Source organism: Haliotis cracherodii, unplaced genomic scaffold, assembly GCF_022045235.1.
Source record: "Haliotis cracherodii isolate W230 unplaced genomic scaffold, xgHalCrac1.p SCAF_10, whole genome shotgun sequence".
NCBI classification, from domain to species: Eukaryota; Metazoa; Mollusca; class Gastropoda; order Lepetellida; family Haliotidae; genus Haliotis; species Haliotis cracherodii.
The window spans coordinates 1,633,166-1,651,056 of NW_027266265.1; the positions used below are offsets into that span (position 1 = coordinate 1,633,166).

General features: G+C 42.8%; 1 protein-coding gene across 1 annotated transcript; it reads right to left on the reverse strand.

Moving 5' to 3' along the window:
• Positions 1 to 12,805: 12,805 nt before the first annotated feature.
• LOC139444491 (uncharacterized mitochondrial protein ORF4-like) lies at positions 12,806 to 13,237 on the reverse strand. The gene has a single exon (XM_071225450.1). The coding sequence runs from the start codon at positions 13,235 to 13,237 to the stop codon at positions 12,806 to 12,808; it is 432 nt and encodes a 143-aa protein (XP_071081551.1).
• Positions 13,238 to 17,891: the final 4,654 nt, after the last annotated feature.

Here is a 17,891-nt window from a genome sequence, read left to right on the forward strand (position 1 = left end):
ACTTCTTTATTATTAGAAACACAACGTTTCGGAGTATATACTTACTCCTTCATCACCTTATATTTTTTTAATTTGAAGTTTACACGATATACGGCTTTTCCATTGGACGAGAGGTCGGTCACATGACCGTGAAATTGACGTTCATAAGTGTATGAACGACACAATTTGACGTTCATACGTTTTTCACGAGACCGTGTTCTTGAAATGACGTAAACACTGACGGACTACTTCCACATTCCTGGGGAAACCCTTGGGAATTCCCTAGCACGAAAACATACATAAGCGTTCTTTCTGATCATTTAGAACCTTTATTCTGGGTCTCAGCGTTTCAGTATACATTGAGAAATGTCAGAGAGCGTGACTGCATGATTGTTCACGATTATCCTAGCTGCGGCCTATCCTAATGAACAAACGAAGAAATGCACATCTAAACTATCGTCGTATCGACTCTATCCGTGTCTAGGCTGACATTCACCGTCTCCAGCAATCTATGAATTAACCTTCGTGTCTGTTTGACGCATCTTTATTCACCTTTCAAGCTCCGACGTTCATACAGTTTGGCCCTCACTCTATGAAGGCTCATCCTCCAATGAACTCACAGAAAGTGAAGGTCAATTCTTAAATGAAGGAGTAAGTATATACTCCGAAACGTTGTGTTCCTCATGATAAAGAAGTTGACATCCATACATTTTCTTCCTTATGTGTATCACTTCCAAATGCCTTTCAAAGACTTGACCATGAGCATCGATCTTCGCAATTGGAATACGATAACCCGAATCAACCAAGTCAGCGAGCCTGACCACCCGATCCCGTTAGTTTCCTCGTGCGACAAGCATTGGTTGCTGCAGACCTATTCTAACCCAGATCTCAACGGGTCTGTTCTGGTACTAGACTGTTCACATGATACGCACACGTAGTGAAGTAACAGCCCCTTTACGGGGGCGTGGACGAGTTATGAAGTTAAAGTTTTAATTATGTAAAGGTTTCCTTCTGACTGATTGTATCAGGAAAATAAACGAGATTATTACACGTGTGTATTTAACACAGAAATACGTTGTACAAATGTACTTATATTAAATGGGTTCAATGGATAGAGCTATAATAAGACATACGCGACCACAGCAGTCGGATACTATTTTTATATAGCATGTATGGAACTATTCCTGTTACCGTCTGTAGAATATTGCCTTTTCAACAAACGGTAGGAACTTTGAACACAAAGATAAATTCAAGGGCAAACCGACAAACAACCAACATGCCAAACATTTGAACAAACATTCAAACATTCGCGATGCTGCGATAAGTACAAAACTGGAACTTCACGACCGTGTGGAAGGCCCGTCTATTTCGGTATTAAAAAAACAAGGAATGCTCGTCAATAAATGTCAGAGTGATCTAATTTATTTTACGTGAACTATTTTAAGCCATTTTTTTTATTCCTAACCCATACCATTTCACATAGATCAATATCAGCATCAACACCGCTAGGGAAAATCAAGAATACTCATAGAAATTAGATTTTACCGAACAATTTCGAACGTTGTCAAAACGTTACTGATATAAACTGGAAACAGTCGCCAACACACTGCAAACGTAAGGCCCAATATCGCCCATGATACTCGATAAGCCATCGAATAATACGGTGGCCCATAAGGGACATGGAGTCTGTTTTTCAATATTTTGATATTTCACTTACTGTTCTCGTAACCTTTTGCAAATTAACACGATTTGTCATACAAATATGTGATAAATCATATATAAAGTAGATATTGAAAGCGAAAACGTCAAAAACTAAAATGAAAATGTCAAAAACTAAAATGGAAAAGGTAAAAAACTAAAATGAAATACAGAAAGCTATTTCCACCGCGGTGGAAATAGTTTTCTCTATTTTCATTTTAGTTTTGACATTTTCGCTTCACTTTTCAGCGATTCTATGGCTACTTGAAAGTACATTTTCCATGTTCTCGGTTGTTTTTATACATAATTTATCACATACAGTAAAGTATGGTTATAACGAACTCAAAGGGACTACTAATTTTAGTTCGTTATAACCGTAGTTCGTTATAAGCATATATACAGCATAACTACAGCAAATAGTCGGGACCAAAAAGTAAGTTCGTTATATCCGTCAGTTCGTTATAAGCGTGTTCATTATAACCGTAGTTTACTGTATTTGTATGACAAATTGTGTTAATTTTCAAAAGGTTACCATAAATGTAAGTGAAATATCAAAATATTGAAAAACAGACTCCATGTCCCTTATGGGCCACCGTAGAATAACTATTAATTTATTCTTTGTTTCATTTGAAGCCACTACCAAACATGGGTGTATACCATCCCGGGGTTGCGGTGGGGTAGTCTAGTGGTTAAAGCGTTCGCTCGTCAGGCCGAAGACCGGGGTTCGATTCCCCATATGGGTACTATGGGTGAAGCTCATTCTGGTGTCCCCCGCCTAGATATTGCTGGAATATTGCTAAATCGGCGTAAAACACACTCACTCACTATACCTTCTCGGCAGTTCATTTGTTTCATGTCCGTCAACACTTCACATTATGGACAGGTTGCTTGCAGGAGTACAGGAAACGATGTTGTTGCATTTTTACAATGGGTCCATACGAATTGTACATATGGCACACGAATATCTATTAAACATACATGAATATTTTGCAGTAAATATCTATACAGAGAGGAAATGAAACAATATATATTGCGAGAAAGATTCGGAATGAACGAGCGGGTTCAGAGTCAGAATTTCACCGTATGATGATACGGGCAATTTGTTAGTAAAAACTGCCAGGTTCATATGTTCTAAAATATTTGTATATATTTTCTCGACTGGTATGAACTACACTTATGAGAGAACTATGAGAACTGTGAAGCACCAGCGTTCCATACAGAAAATGCATTATTCAGCATTAGCCGGGATTACAGCTGTCGCCTCTCTCCCTGATTTACGACCTCGTCAACGTGTACATGCATGACGTGGCCTTCCTCACGGGATGCAGGAGAATAGAAATGCACGTGGGTTGATAGAATCTTATGTCTGAATATCCCAACTCAAACGCATCTGCATCAAATTGTTCAATACGACTTCAAGGCGAAAGTCGGGCAGCGAATTCATCCCTACAACGATAACCACAGTTTACCTACAACATGATCCCCTGAACATAGATAACAGGTGGCCGTGGTTGTGGCGCGTCAGCGTTGATAAATAGACACGACACTGTAGACCTTTGTTTTGACAGTCCGACATTTGTACATAATATCGTTTTATATATGACACTTGACCATTTATCAGCAATGTTGTGTAGGGCCGGACGTGCCTACCAATTCACTGTCATCAGCCGTAAATGCACAAATGTCAAAGGTCACATTTAACACATACCTCCGTCAAATTAATTCTAATCAATGTGTGCTACTGACTGTAAACAGTCAGACGTTGACCTCTGACCTCCAAAGAATGCGCGACCACGCCTATGGTAGAACACCACAACAATTTCAAAAGGAGTGGAAACAAAACAGTTCTCCATATTGTTCAAAGAGGAGCCACAATGAATGCGGTGTAATCATTACCCATAGACTAAACACACACGGGGTGGGGTCTGAGAGACTGCGTCAGTTTGTGAACGTGGGCACCGCACGCTCATTAATAAAACAACAGTCGATCTGTATGCTGCAGCACACTGATTATTTGTTTTCTGAGTATTCCACCAAACACCCCCCCCCCCCCCCCCCCCTCACACACACACACCTCTCCCCAGCAAATTGAGGGCGTATTGTTACAATTACTTTCGAAGAATGTTTCTATATTCCCACATATGTTAATATCTAATCAAGTGATGGCATGTCAGTGATTAAACTAAACTTATTTGGGGTGTTGAAAGCCACACAAAAAAACTTTCCACAATCAAAAGAATCTCTGCATAAAGCAGAGACCATGATTCCGACTTTATCACGATCATGTGTTTATGAATCACTATCACATAGTGATGATACCAGGTGCTCGCGAATAGGCGATCGTATCCTGCTCCACCGTTACAAAAACATGCAAAGGCAAGTCAATTGTTCAACTGATATAAAGCACGGGAACATGTGGTACAAGGCTAACTACGTGAATCTGACACAGTTAGTCCGTCTGATACTTTGTCCGTTTTTCACGCGTTGACATCCATCTACTCTGTAGTCTCTCACAGCGCAGGATATGAGTGAGTGAGGCAGTATGGTTTTACGCCGCTTTTTGCAATATTCCCGCAATATGACGGCGGGGACCCCAGAAATGTCCTCCACATACCCACCGTAAGCCTTTGCTGAGGCTTTGAATGTTGTCTTGATCAGACTACTGATCTTATTTCAAACTTATGATAGGGTTTGTTTTGACCAAAAACTTACTTTCCCAAGTATGATAGGCATACAAGCGAAAAAGCAACTGTTTTGTTAACGATATAATGCGTGTCTGTAGACAAATTAGTTTAATATAAATAAATTGCAATTGATTTCAGGGAATTTGATTGGTTATTAAAGCCAAAGTCTTTGCGTTTATGCTTTCATGAACCGAAAACATTAGGCAACGTCCACCAGCGGAATGCTGTTCCCGGATGTCACTGATGTCATACTGTTGTCTACAGTTTGTGTTCCTGATAACTGTATCACTACTGACTTATATATGTATAAGAACGGACATCAATATGGTGTTGGAATTTCACGCGGAGTCACTCAGTTACACTGCAATGAGCGCAAACATATTGGTGTCCATTCCTGAGTGGTCTGAAGTTATACGTGAATCTAACATAATTAGTTCGTCTACTAGTTAGTCACGCCAACATCCATCTACTCTGTCGTCTCTCACAGCGCCAGATATGAGTTGTGCCTATATGTGTCCAGCATGGGAAGATCAAATATGTAATTTGCTGTAGACAATGTTATTTGTAGATCTTCAGCAACCCATGCTTGTCATAAAAGGCGACTGTGCTTGTCGTAGGAGGTGACTAACGGGATCGGGTGGTCAGGTTCGCTGACTTGGTTGGTGCATGTCATCGAATCCTAATTGCGTGGATTGATGTTCATGATGTCAATCACTGGAGTGTCTGCTCCAGACTCGATTATTTACAGACCGCCGTCATACAGCTGGACTATTGCTGAGTGCGGCGTTAAACAACAAACAAACAAACAGAGTTAATTGATACGGCCTATGTTATACGTATACTTAAGGTAAAAAATAGGAAACTCATGCAATGATAGTGAAGGCCTAACGATGATAAATGTCGGGCGTGCAGATGAATATCTGGAGTGTCCACCATGTTGGGTATACATGCACGACACCTTGATGTCACACTGTTGTTTAACGTGCGTGTGGCTGCCCTTGGTATTGCCGCCATTCCGTCTGAAGAGCTGCCCCAAGCTGGGTCATGTTGCAGGTCGTACACTCTCCGTCTGAGAACATCCTTTTGGGACATGTCAGGGTACTTATAGAGGGCCATTCCGATGTCCGCGCGCCTTCTCGTCGGAAAGAATCTGAGACGCCCTGGACACGATGTGGTCTGATATTGTCATTTTGCAGTTAACTAGTTCGCCTGGCATGTGTGATACCGCCCCACACAATGACAGTACCAACCCCATTCGGGTCTTGGTCAAGAATTGTTGCCCGAGCATACCGTTCGCCGCTACTTCGCCAACACTGTTTTCTGCCATCTGTGAATCGGAGGTAAAACATTGTGGAAAGCCATTGGCGTACACCCCGTCCCAATATGGGGCCGCCTCTGGTAAGCTGTTAGGGTCACAACTTTCACAGGACGCCATGCTATTAACTGGCTGCACATAGCCACTTTTAATGGTAGACGTTGAAACTCCCCTTCCTGTTGAATTCTCTATTGATAACAGCAGCAGATTTATGTCTACTGCGTAGTACAATTAACGTAATGAGACGATCTTGTCTAGGTGGCGTTTTCAGGCCTGCCACGCCCAGGGTACCGTTTCACAAAGCCGTCGTAAGTCTTTCGTGCGTGTATAACTGGCGTAACTTGGAAATACTGAGCTCAGTCAACGAGATAGCCAAAAACGTATGTAGACGAGAACGTGTATTCCGCGACAGGTCGAACCCCCTCGACGATTTGGATGATCATGACATCACCGAGAGGCACCGCCTATTACGACACATGATATTATTGATAAAGTGAGTGACAGACTTGAACATCTAACCCAGCGTTCCCATGCAATACCACCTTACCTTAATGTTTTAATTGCTCTGAGATAGTATCCAACGGTGGGTTTTACAATGAGATTGCCGATAACCACGGTGTGAGTAAATCCTCCGTCCCGCCGTCGACAAACTGCTAGGATTTCTGGCAATTTGGGATGTTGAGACCCTCCTCCCTTCCTCCTCCCCGCCCACACTCCCCCTTTTATCGTAGTCAAAATTGTATTTGTGATTGTGAGCTCCCAAAGGCGCACTCACTTTGGCCTCGATAACCACGCGCTGTTCATGCGTGATGCCAAATTAATTGTAATTAGATGTCGCGTACAGATGCAACGCCTCGGTATTTTTGTAAATTTACACCTCAACGAGAGCTACATTCAAATCATTAGTTCCCATATTTATTGTCGGTAATATAAAATTTCGAAGTATAACTAAATCAAACAATTCTTAGTTAAATCCTATTGGTTCGTGTCTCGGGCTGCGCTGCGCAGGAGTTAGGAACATATATCAGATCAGCAGACATGAATTCTCTGAGTATGGCAACACACGATCCATTATCACGAGAGCTCTGACAGCAATCTGTAACGGAACCCCCAGAGTCTCCATTATTCACCAAAGATCACGTTTAAAGGAATCGTTGAGTCTTCTTGAGGTCAGTGGGGCATGTGAAGTTTGTGTGTCGGAATTCTGGTGGCTCAATACCGATGCCATGTGTGCTATTGGAGCATCCACAATGCAGATATACTATACTACTCAAAAGACGTTGATGATCATCCGATTCTTTCACATTGCTATAGTTACTTTGTCAAGCTACAAGCCTACAGTTGTACTACATTCACACTACGTAGGCTAGTCATACACTGATACTACATTCACGCTACGTAGGCTAGTCATACAGCGATACTACATTCACGCTACGTAGGCTAGTCATACAGTGATACTACATTCACACTAAGTAGGCTAGTCATACACTGATACTACATTCACACTACGTAGGCTAGTCATACAGTGATATTACATTCACGCTACGTAGGCTAGTCATACAGTGATACTACATTCACACTACGTAGGCTAGTCATACATTGATACTACATTCACACTATGTAGGCTAGTCATACAGTGATACTACATTCACACTATGTAGGCTAGTCATACAGTGATACTACATTCACACTACGTAGGCTAGTCATACATTGATACTACATTCACACTATGTAGGCTAGTCATACAGTGATACTACATTCACACTATGTAGGCTAGTCATACAGTGATACTACATTCACGCTACGTAAGCTAGCCATACTACATTCACACTATGTAGGCTAGTCATACATTGATACTACATTCACGCTACGTAGGCTAGTTATACAGTGATACTACATTCACGCTACGTAAGCTAGCCATACTACATTCACACTATGTAGGCTAGTCATACATTGATACTACATTTACGCTACGTAGGCTAGTCATACAGTGATACCTCATTCCCACTACATAGGCTAGTCATACAGTGATACTACATTTACGCTACGTAGGCTAGTCATACACTGATACTACATTCCCACTACGTAGGCTAGTCATACAGTGATACTACATTCACGCTACGTAGGCTAGTCATACATTGATACTACATTTACGCTACGTAGGCTAGTCATACAGTGATACTACATTCCCACTACATAGGCTAGTCATACAGTGATACTACATTCACGCTACGTAGGCTAGTCATACAGTGATACTACATTCACGCTATGTAGGCTAGTTATACAGTGATACTACATTCACACTACGTATGCTAGTCATACAGTGATACTACATTCACACTACGTATGCTAGTCATACAGTGATACTACATTCACACTACGTAGGCTAGTCATACAGTGATACTACATTCACGCTACGTAGGCTAGTCATACAGTGATACTACATTCACACTACGTAGGCTAGTCATACAGTGATACTACATTCACACTACGTAGGCTAGTCATACACTGATACTACATTCACACTAAGTAGGCTAGTCATACACTGATACTACATTCACGCTACGTAGGCTAGTCATACAGTGATACTACATTCACGCTAAGTAGGCTAGTCATACAGTGATACTACATTCACACTATATAGGCTAGTCATACACTGATACTACATTCACACTACATAGGCTAGTCATACAGTGATACTACATTCACGCTACTTAGGCTAGTCATACAGTGATACTACATTCACACTACGTAGGCTAGTCATACAGTGATACTACATTCACACTAAGTAGGCTAGTCATACAGTGATACTACATTCACACTACGTAGGCTAGTCATCCTACATTCACACTATATAGGCTAGTCATACTACATTCACACTACGTAGGCTAGTCATCCAGTGATACTACATTCACACTACGTTGGCTAGTCATCCTACATTCACACTATATAGGCTAGTCATACTACATTCACACTATGTAGGCTAGTCATACTAAACTCACACTATGTAGGCTAGTCATACTACATTCACACTATGTAGGCTAGTCATACTGCATTCACACTATGTAGGCTAGTCATACTACATTCACACTATGTAGGCTAATCATACTAAACTCACACTATGTAGGCTAGTCATACTACATTCACACTATGTAGGCTAGTCATACTAACTTTAACAATTTGTAGGTTAGACATACCGTTGTACTACATTCATAATTTGTAGGTTGGTCATACAGTGATACTACATCCACGCTAAGTAGGCTAGCCATACAGTGATACTACACCCACGCTAAGTAGGCTAGCCATACAGTGATACTACATCCACGCTAAGTAGGCTAGCCATACAGGGATACTACATCCACGCTAAGTAGGCTAGCCATACAGTGATACTACATCCACGCTAAGTAGGCTAGCCATACAGTGATATTACATCCACGCTAAGTAGGCTAGCCATACAGTGATACTACATTCACACTACGTATGCTAGTTATACCGTTATACTGCATTCATGCTATGTATGCTAGTCATACTACAAACACGTTATTAAGGCTACTCATATTAAACTCACACTATGTAGGCTAGACATACTAACTTTTACACTATGTAAGTTAGTTATATAATCATACCACATTCACACTTTGTAGGCTGACCATACATTCATACTACATTCACACTGGACTTCTAGTCATACATTCATACTACCTCCCCTGGACTTCTAGTCATACATTCATACTACATCCCCTGGACTTCTAGTCATACATTCATACTACATCCCCTGGACTTGTAGTCATACATACTACATTCACACTGGACTTCTAGTCATTCATTCATACTACATTCACACTGGAATTCTAGTCACACATTCAAACTACCTCCCCTGGACTTCTAGTCATACATTCATACTACATCCCCTGGACTTCTAGTCATACATTCATACTACATCCCCTGGACTTGTAGTCATACATACTACATTCACACTGGACTTCTAGTCATTCATTCATACTACATTCACACTGGAATTCTAGTCATACATTCATACTATATTCATACTGGACTTCTAGTCATACATTCATACTACATTCACACTGGACTTCTAGTAATACATTCACACTAGATTCACACTGGACTTCTAGTCATACAGGGGACACAGGTGGCCCAGTCGTCTAAGGCGCCGCGATTCGCTGTGCAGAGTTGCTTCCCTTGAGCATCCCAGAAACCTACAAGTGTGGGTTCGAATCCCGGTTTGTCTAGGTTTGTCAGCACCATACCCGCGCTCGTGGGTTTCACCGAAGTGGTCAACGTCTGAGACCTGCATCACTTCGGACTTTCCTCCCACATTAAGCTGACACGCCGTGATATAACTGGAATACTGTTAAAAGCGGCGTTAACCCCAACTCACTCACTCAAGTCATACATTCATACTACATTCACACTGGGATATTAGACCTACAGGCGAGTTAGAACCAGAGCTATAACGAAGTGTGACAGCAGCAGGATGTGGTCGTTACAAGAACATACTGTTGTCCCTTGATTACTTCCTGTTTTTTTCTCCAGAAGTGATATCTCTTGGGAATAAAACACTTCCTGTGTTTTGCTGTAGCAATTACGATGAAACGCTAGGTCGCTCGGGTTGATATGAAAGAATCAACATAATTGAAACGTGTTCATTTTAAGATCAACTGAAATGATTAGATACGACTGAAATATGGAATTCTGAAATAGGACTGTGTTCTGTTCTGCTGGCGCCACAGTGTCAAGGAGGCTGAGAAGGAATCCAGCTGGTAACAATACATTGCTCTCAGACAACGATACGAAGATCGCCCTCGTAGGGTACCATGTTCTACACAAGGTATATAAACAAGGTATATAAAAGTATGAAAACAGTTTGGGGCGGTGGGTTGGTCTAGGGGGGCCAGTCTTCGCTCGTCACGCCCAGACGACGCGTACCCCGCTGTGGTCTAGAATATTGCCCCAAGCGGCGTAAAATATCACTCATCAGCGTCACCAGTTGCAGGTAGAGCTAGGTCCCAGGCTCATGCTCCTTGTAGGAGGTACAAATATGTACTCATGTGGCACGAAGACTCTTCCGTAGAAAGATCTAGTTGATGTCCCCGTCATGCGTAACAGAAACAGATGTCACGGATGTTGATAGGTTCTTTCAGCTTGTTATATCAACATAAATAACATCCAGCCATGATGCCTGGATGACACGGTCTTTATACAACGTAGACGACTCTGATCTCATGGAATACACGCTTGTCACACACACTATACATGAATAAATACATCATAGCGATTTACATTACAAATTTATAACTACATAGTGAAAACAAAAACAGTAAATTTAATCCAGCTTTGAGTTAAGACTATAAATTGAAGTAATGGAACTGTTTTTGTTGTTTTGAAAGGTGGGTAGTTGTAGAGGTGTGACGATCGTGAAGCCTCATTCACTTATGATGGTGATTTGTAACGAAGGTGACCCCAATTCAGCAGCGTCCTGTGCCAAAGGTTCTCTATGGAAAGTGTCCTTTCATTGGTCGCGAGTTGGTTCTTCCAGTACACTCATCCAAACATAAACTGACGTCCAAAAGAGACTTAACCAACTGAAAATATAAATTTCAGACAAAGTATAAATTTTTTTCCGATGAAGTCTATCTAAAACACATAACCTAAATACAACAATAGTGTGTGCAGAAAATGTTAATCGTCTGTTACATGTTTGCGAGATAACACGCGAAAAAGTGAAAAACACGTGCACCACGGACAACTGCAAATGCACGTGCGGGTAAGGGTATAAAACGATTGCAACGGCAAGTCAGACATCCACAGTGATAAAAAAACACAAAAGAAATGCCACGACTCACAGTCGAAACAACGTGAACGAGCCTTGGGTATGGTACAGATGGGAGCCACCCACGCCCATATTGCACGAACCTTCGGTTGCTCCCGTGTTGCCGTTACCAACTTGATGCAACGTTACAGACAGACAGGGCGGACCGCTGATAGGCCAAGAACAGGCAGACCCAGGGTAACCACGCCCCATGATGACCGGTACTTGCGTACCTTGCACTTCCGAAATCGCTTCCTGACAGTGACGTCATCGGCGACAAATGCCTTAGGTCACAGGGTTAGTCGACAGACAGTGGCCAGGAGACTCAGGGCTCATGGAATCAGGGCTTTTAGACCACACAGAGGACAGCTATTGACAGCGCAACATCGTCGTCTGCGATTGAGATAGGCCCGGACTGTACGACGTTGGCTACGATGTGACTGGCAGAGGGTTGTCTTCACTGACGAAAGTCGATTCTGTATGTTTATAGCTGATGGAAGACAACGTGTTTACCGCCGAAGGGTTGAACGAACGGCGGCGTGTTGCTTGCAGGAGGTCGTACTATATGGTGGAGGGAGTGTCATGGTGTGGGGAGGGATCTGTGGGCAGGAGAGGACACCGCTGGTCATCGTTGACGGAAACTTGACAGCTCAGCGTTACATGCATAACATTCTTCGTCCAGTTGTCCTACCATGTCTCCAACAGCAGCCACGTGGTGTCATTTATCAGCATGACAACGCTAGAGCCCATACACTAACTTCCTCGCAGCCAACAACATCAACGTTCTGTCGTGGTCTGCACGCTCACCCGACATGTCCCCCATAGAACACCTCTGGACTTCCCCCATAGAACACCTCTGTGTTCGACAACGACCACACTCTCCAGCCAACCGGCAAGAACTGATCTTGGCCCTCCAAGAAGAATGGCGTCAAATCCCACGTGACCTCATCAGACGACTGACTTTTTCTGTGCGTCCAAGAGTTGTTGCGTGTATTGAGGCATTTGGTGGTCACACACGCTACTAATGACTTGTTATTGAACGTGAGCGATTGTTTATGTACTCTGCCTATTGTCCACGATTCTGAAAGCTCGAGTTTTGTACCACACCCAACTTTGGGGGGCTCTGACGTCATTCCCGGTCGCGGTATGATTGTCATTTTCAGTGTTGAATATGTTGATACATATTGATCAATACACTTTACTTCATGCATGTATGTTTTGTTGTTTTTGAGCAAGAGTGATTTCAAACTCTGGTAAAGAACACCATGAACACCTTCACAAAGAACACCACGTACACCTTCATAAAGAACACCATGGACAATTAATATAGAACACCGTGTACACCTTCATAAAGAACACCATGAACACCATAGAGAACATCATCAACACCTTCATAAAGAACACCATGAACACCTTCATAGAGAACATCATCAACACCTTAATAAAGAACACCATGAACACCTTCATAAAGAACACTGTAGCCACCTTCATATAGAACACCGTGTACATCTTCATAAAGAACACCGTGAACGCCTTCATAAAGAACACCATGAACACCTTCATAAAGAACACCACAAACTTTTTCATAAAGAACACCACAAACTTCTTCATAAAGAACACCACAAACACCTTCATAAAGAACACCGTAGCCACCTTCATAAAGAACACCGTAGCCACCTTCATATAGAACACCGTGTACATCTTCATAAAGAACACCATGAACACCTTCATAAAGTTTGTTTGTGTGTTTGTGTGTTTGCAGTCGGGACCAGACAATCCAGTAATTGGTATTATGAGCATCGATCCGCACAACTGGGATACGATGACATGCACATCTTCCTGAAGAACGTTCCATAAACAACCCGAAAATCACCAGATGGGCAAAGTTTGATGCCGTTATTAGAAATATTCAAGTTCCATCACGGGTAGGGACATCATGCAGGAATGGACTTGGTTGTACATGACGGGCTGAGGCTTTAACACAAGGCTACCCCATCGCCACAACCAGGCAAAGACCGACTCATGCAGGCCCAAGGTTGTACGTGACGGGCTGAGGCTTTAACACAAGGCTACCCCATCGCCACAACCAGGCAAAGACCGACTCATGCAGGCCCAAGGTTGTACGTGACGGGTAGAGACTTTAACACAAGGCTACCCCATTGCCACAACCAGGCAAAGACCGACTCATGCAGGCCCAAGGTTGTACGTGACGAGCTGAGGCTTGAACACAAGGCTACCCCATCGCCACAACCAGGCAAAGACCGACTCATGCAGGCCCAAGGTTGTACGTGACGAGCTGAGGCTTGAACACAAGGCTACCCCATCGCCACAACCAGGCAAAGACAGACTCGTGCAGGCCCAAGGTTGTACGTGACGGGCAGAGGCTTTAACACAAGGCTACCCCATCGCCACAACCAGGCAAAGACCGACTCATGCAGGCCCAAGGTTGTACGTGACGAGCTGAGGCTTGAACACAAGGCTACCCCATCGCCACAACCAGGCAAAGACCGACTCATGCAGGCATTCTTTATCTACAATTAGAACGCTAGTTGGATGACTGACTGTAGCCAGCTCCCACGTCATATTATTGCTGGATAACCAACACCGACCATATGCTCAAGTCTGGAATGCAGGCTGTGGTTCAGGAAACGAGTCAGCTGGTGATGAAGGACGAACCGAAAGGATTCCAAATATCCTGGACGGGCGGACTAGAAAAGCTCGGTCATGATGGTAGAAGACATAGTGATGGTGAATGAACCTCATTCGGTACCATTATGTCACAGTGACCTTAAAATCAAATCATGCCATTTCATTCATTCTCTCGCATCAATACGACCATGCCGTCTTGTAAAAGAAAGCTCTCTGTAGATAGGCTTTGGCCGTCAGCGTTGGCTGATGACAAATTCTTTTCGAGTAAATGTTTCACAAAGTGCCCGCACAGAGAACCAACGGCCTAACTTGTTCATAAAGTTTTTCTTCATTATGATGTTTTATGTGTGTAAAGCTGTCGAAAAAGGATTCACTTATAACAGCCAATTTAGTTTTCGTGCCCTGAAGCAGTAAAAGAAATGAAAGTTAATTTCAATATCACGCGTGTTCTCTTCGCCGGGGTTCAGACTCTTACCCTCGAGCTTCATGGAGTGAAATATTCATACACAAATACACCCTTCGGGCGAACCAGCTGTGTGCAACGAGCTGGCTTTCCCGGATTATTAACGCAGGTTTGGAACACGAAGGATAGTTGTTTTTCAACTATAATTATATCGTACGAGAATGGGTTCGTTCTCTAAATTCTTCTGTGTGTCGCGTATACACAGGCTGTTGAACAGTTCCGTGCCCGCTCGTGCGGCAACGCGTCTGTGCGGGGGTGATTCACAACTGGGAAGGAGCAGCACTACGTTGATGTAATGTAATAATTACGCTTTCGTAATACGCTCACATCGGCTCACATTATATAGTAGCACCGGAGGGCCAGTACGACGCTAGCGGGCCAATACGGGACTTTAGCGGGCCAATACGGGTTTTGAGCTGGCCAATACGACTTTAGCGGGCCAATACGGGATTTTAGCGGGCCAATACAGGTTTTGACCGGGCCAATACGACATTAACGGGCCAATACGGGATTTTAGCGGGCCAATACGGGTTTTGAGCGGGCCAATAAGGGATTTTAGCGGGCCAATGTGGGTTTTGAGCGGGCCAATACGGGATTTTAGCGGGCCAATACGGGTTTTGAGCGGGCAAATACGGGATTTTAGCGGGCCAATGTGGGTTTTGAGCGGGCCAATACGGGATTTTAGCGGGCCAATACGGGTTTTGAGCGGGCAAATACGGGATTTTAGCGGGCCAATAGGGGTTTTGAGCGGGCCAATATGGCTTTGCCGGGCCAGTACGGCTTTTGCCCGTTTGGATTTCTTACGTTGCAGTCCCACCCGAAGGCGATAGCTTGCTAACTAGGATATTTGTACATGGAAATTTATAGTTTAGGTACTCAATTAAATGAATGGTTTCATATTGCCCATGTTCTTGGTCCCCGGTCAGCCATATTGGACTTTTGCAATATGACAACACCTATATACTAACATGCACGTTTAGAACATGCTTTCAGTGATATCACCGTGTGCCAGTTTAAATGGGACGAATGCCCGAGGTGACACAGGACGTACATTTTCAGACTCCTATCGAGTAATCTTCTTGATAGATACATATTTATCAGCCTTAGCTGTCCTAGGACCGAGCTGTTACGTGACAGGAGTGAGTTTTGTGTATCACCGCTTTGAACTGTTATGTCAGATATATGACGGTGTGTCAACTTCACGTGGGAGAAAACCCCCAAGCGATGCAGGTCTCAGACGTTTACCACTTTGATGAAACCCGCAATAAGGTGTATGGTGCTGACAAACCAGGAAACATTATGTTGAAACTGGGATTCGAACTCACGGTCACAGGTTTCTGCTACATCTAAGGGACGCTACTCTGTACAAGGAATTGCGGCGCCTCAGGCAACAGGAACCCCGCCTAGTGGTTAAAGCGTTTCCTCGCCACGCAGGAGTTCCTGGTCTAAACCAACGTTGGTACAATGACGAAGGTTAGTCATGCAGTCCCACCTACAATCTCAATGACTAACTGCAGTGCCGTGTACCAATATCCCAGAACAAGATGTTCACTTGTACTTATAATTATAATTAGGGGCATACCTGTAATGAGTTCCGGGAACTCTGCACTCTGCTGCGGAAATTTCTTCACCCAGATTCCAGGATGTCAATTAGGTGTATTACGTCTGTTTGGAAATAGACGTTCTAAGCGAGAGTTCTTCCGTATGTGTTTGCAAGATGAGAGCTGAACTTATAAATTATTAACCTAGACAAAATGAAACACGAGAAAGAAACATATTTTCCTTTCTCAAGGACCATAATAATTATACAAGCTTCTTAAGCGCTGGCATTTTGAAAACTAGTGTCGTGTAAGTACAAGCAGGAGAAGTAATTAATTTAGCTGGTTTTAAAACTGAAAATGATTTGTAATTTTCCCGAAAATAACTAACCTGTCGGCCAAAAGAAAGTATAAACTTGAAAATTGGATTTGACCCAAACATTACAAACGTTATGAAAAGGCTGAAAACAGTCGTGGATACACTGCAAACTTGAGGTCCACAACACAACTATGATAGCCGTCATCACATACATCACCAGGGAATAGCCACTATGCAGCATCAATTCTTCCTTCAACTATGTACACAAAGAACAACATTGCAACATAGGTTCTGTGAATCATTTGTATTTGTATTTCCTGTTTACGTGGGTGTTACAGAGAGTACGACTGTTGTAACAGAGGTAAGTATTCATCATATCTGCTGTGGAAGAACATACATATCTATCACGCGATCTGGACACAGTTAAATTAACCCCAAGATTTCTTGGAACAAAAGGAAACGGTTTTATCAAGCACTAATAGTCTATTGTACATAAATTTTGTATTTTCTCATACGTTTTATTGAAACTGTCAGTGACATACCGGTTACCAGGCTTGTCTGCTATGGGATAATGATTATCCTGTATTCGGAATAAACATTGTATCTTAGCGAGATAAACATACAGTGTTTATGTATCATCCAGGAACACACAAGCGTCTTGACCACCTTATCAATTAGTGTCACTCCTTAATTCTATCGCCGTAGTCTCATCTATCATAAACGATACCAAATCATTGCAAAGCTTCCTGGAAAGTGCGAATTAATATATGACGTCACAAGGTCGGTGATTAGTTGATAGGGCTGAAATAACGCCGAAGCGACGTTAAATTTTAACTCACTCATTTTTAATCGTTTAGTTGATCGGACAGTGACAACAAGCAATAAACTTCTAACTGAAACTCTGAACATGTTGATAATAGCAACTGACACATGATATGACGCAACAAAATAGTTCAATGAACGTTTGACAGAAAACTATTTCTGTTCGGGTCATCAGTTGGGCGCCAAAACCAGTGGTGGTATAAACGATGTCCTTCAAGTTATCCGGGGCGGTGGGGTAGCCTAGTGGTTAAACGCGTGCGCTCGTCACGCCGAAGTCCTGGGTTCGATTCCCGACATGGGTACAATGTATGAAGTCCACTTCTGGTGTCACCCGCCGTGATATTGCTGGAATATTGCTAAAAGCGGCGTAAACCATACTCACTCCTACAAGTTATCCCTCATGATTAGTCCCATCGATCTGAACCAAGAATGAACGTTAATGCACAGTGGCTAGTCTCAACAGTAGAGTACTGACATATCAATTCTCCCAGACATGGAGAGGCTCCATAACTATCAGCTCGAAGAGATTCTACAATAAATATCTCAAAGAAATACCATCGTTTGAAAACTATCTTCTGTTACCTAAATCTATAG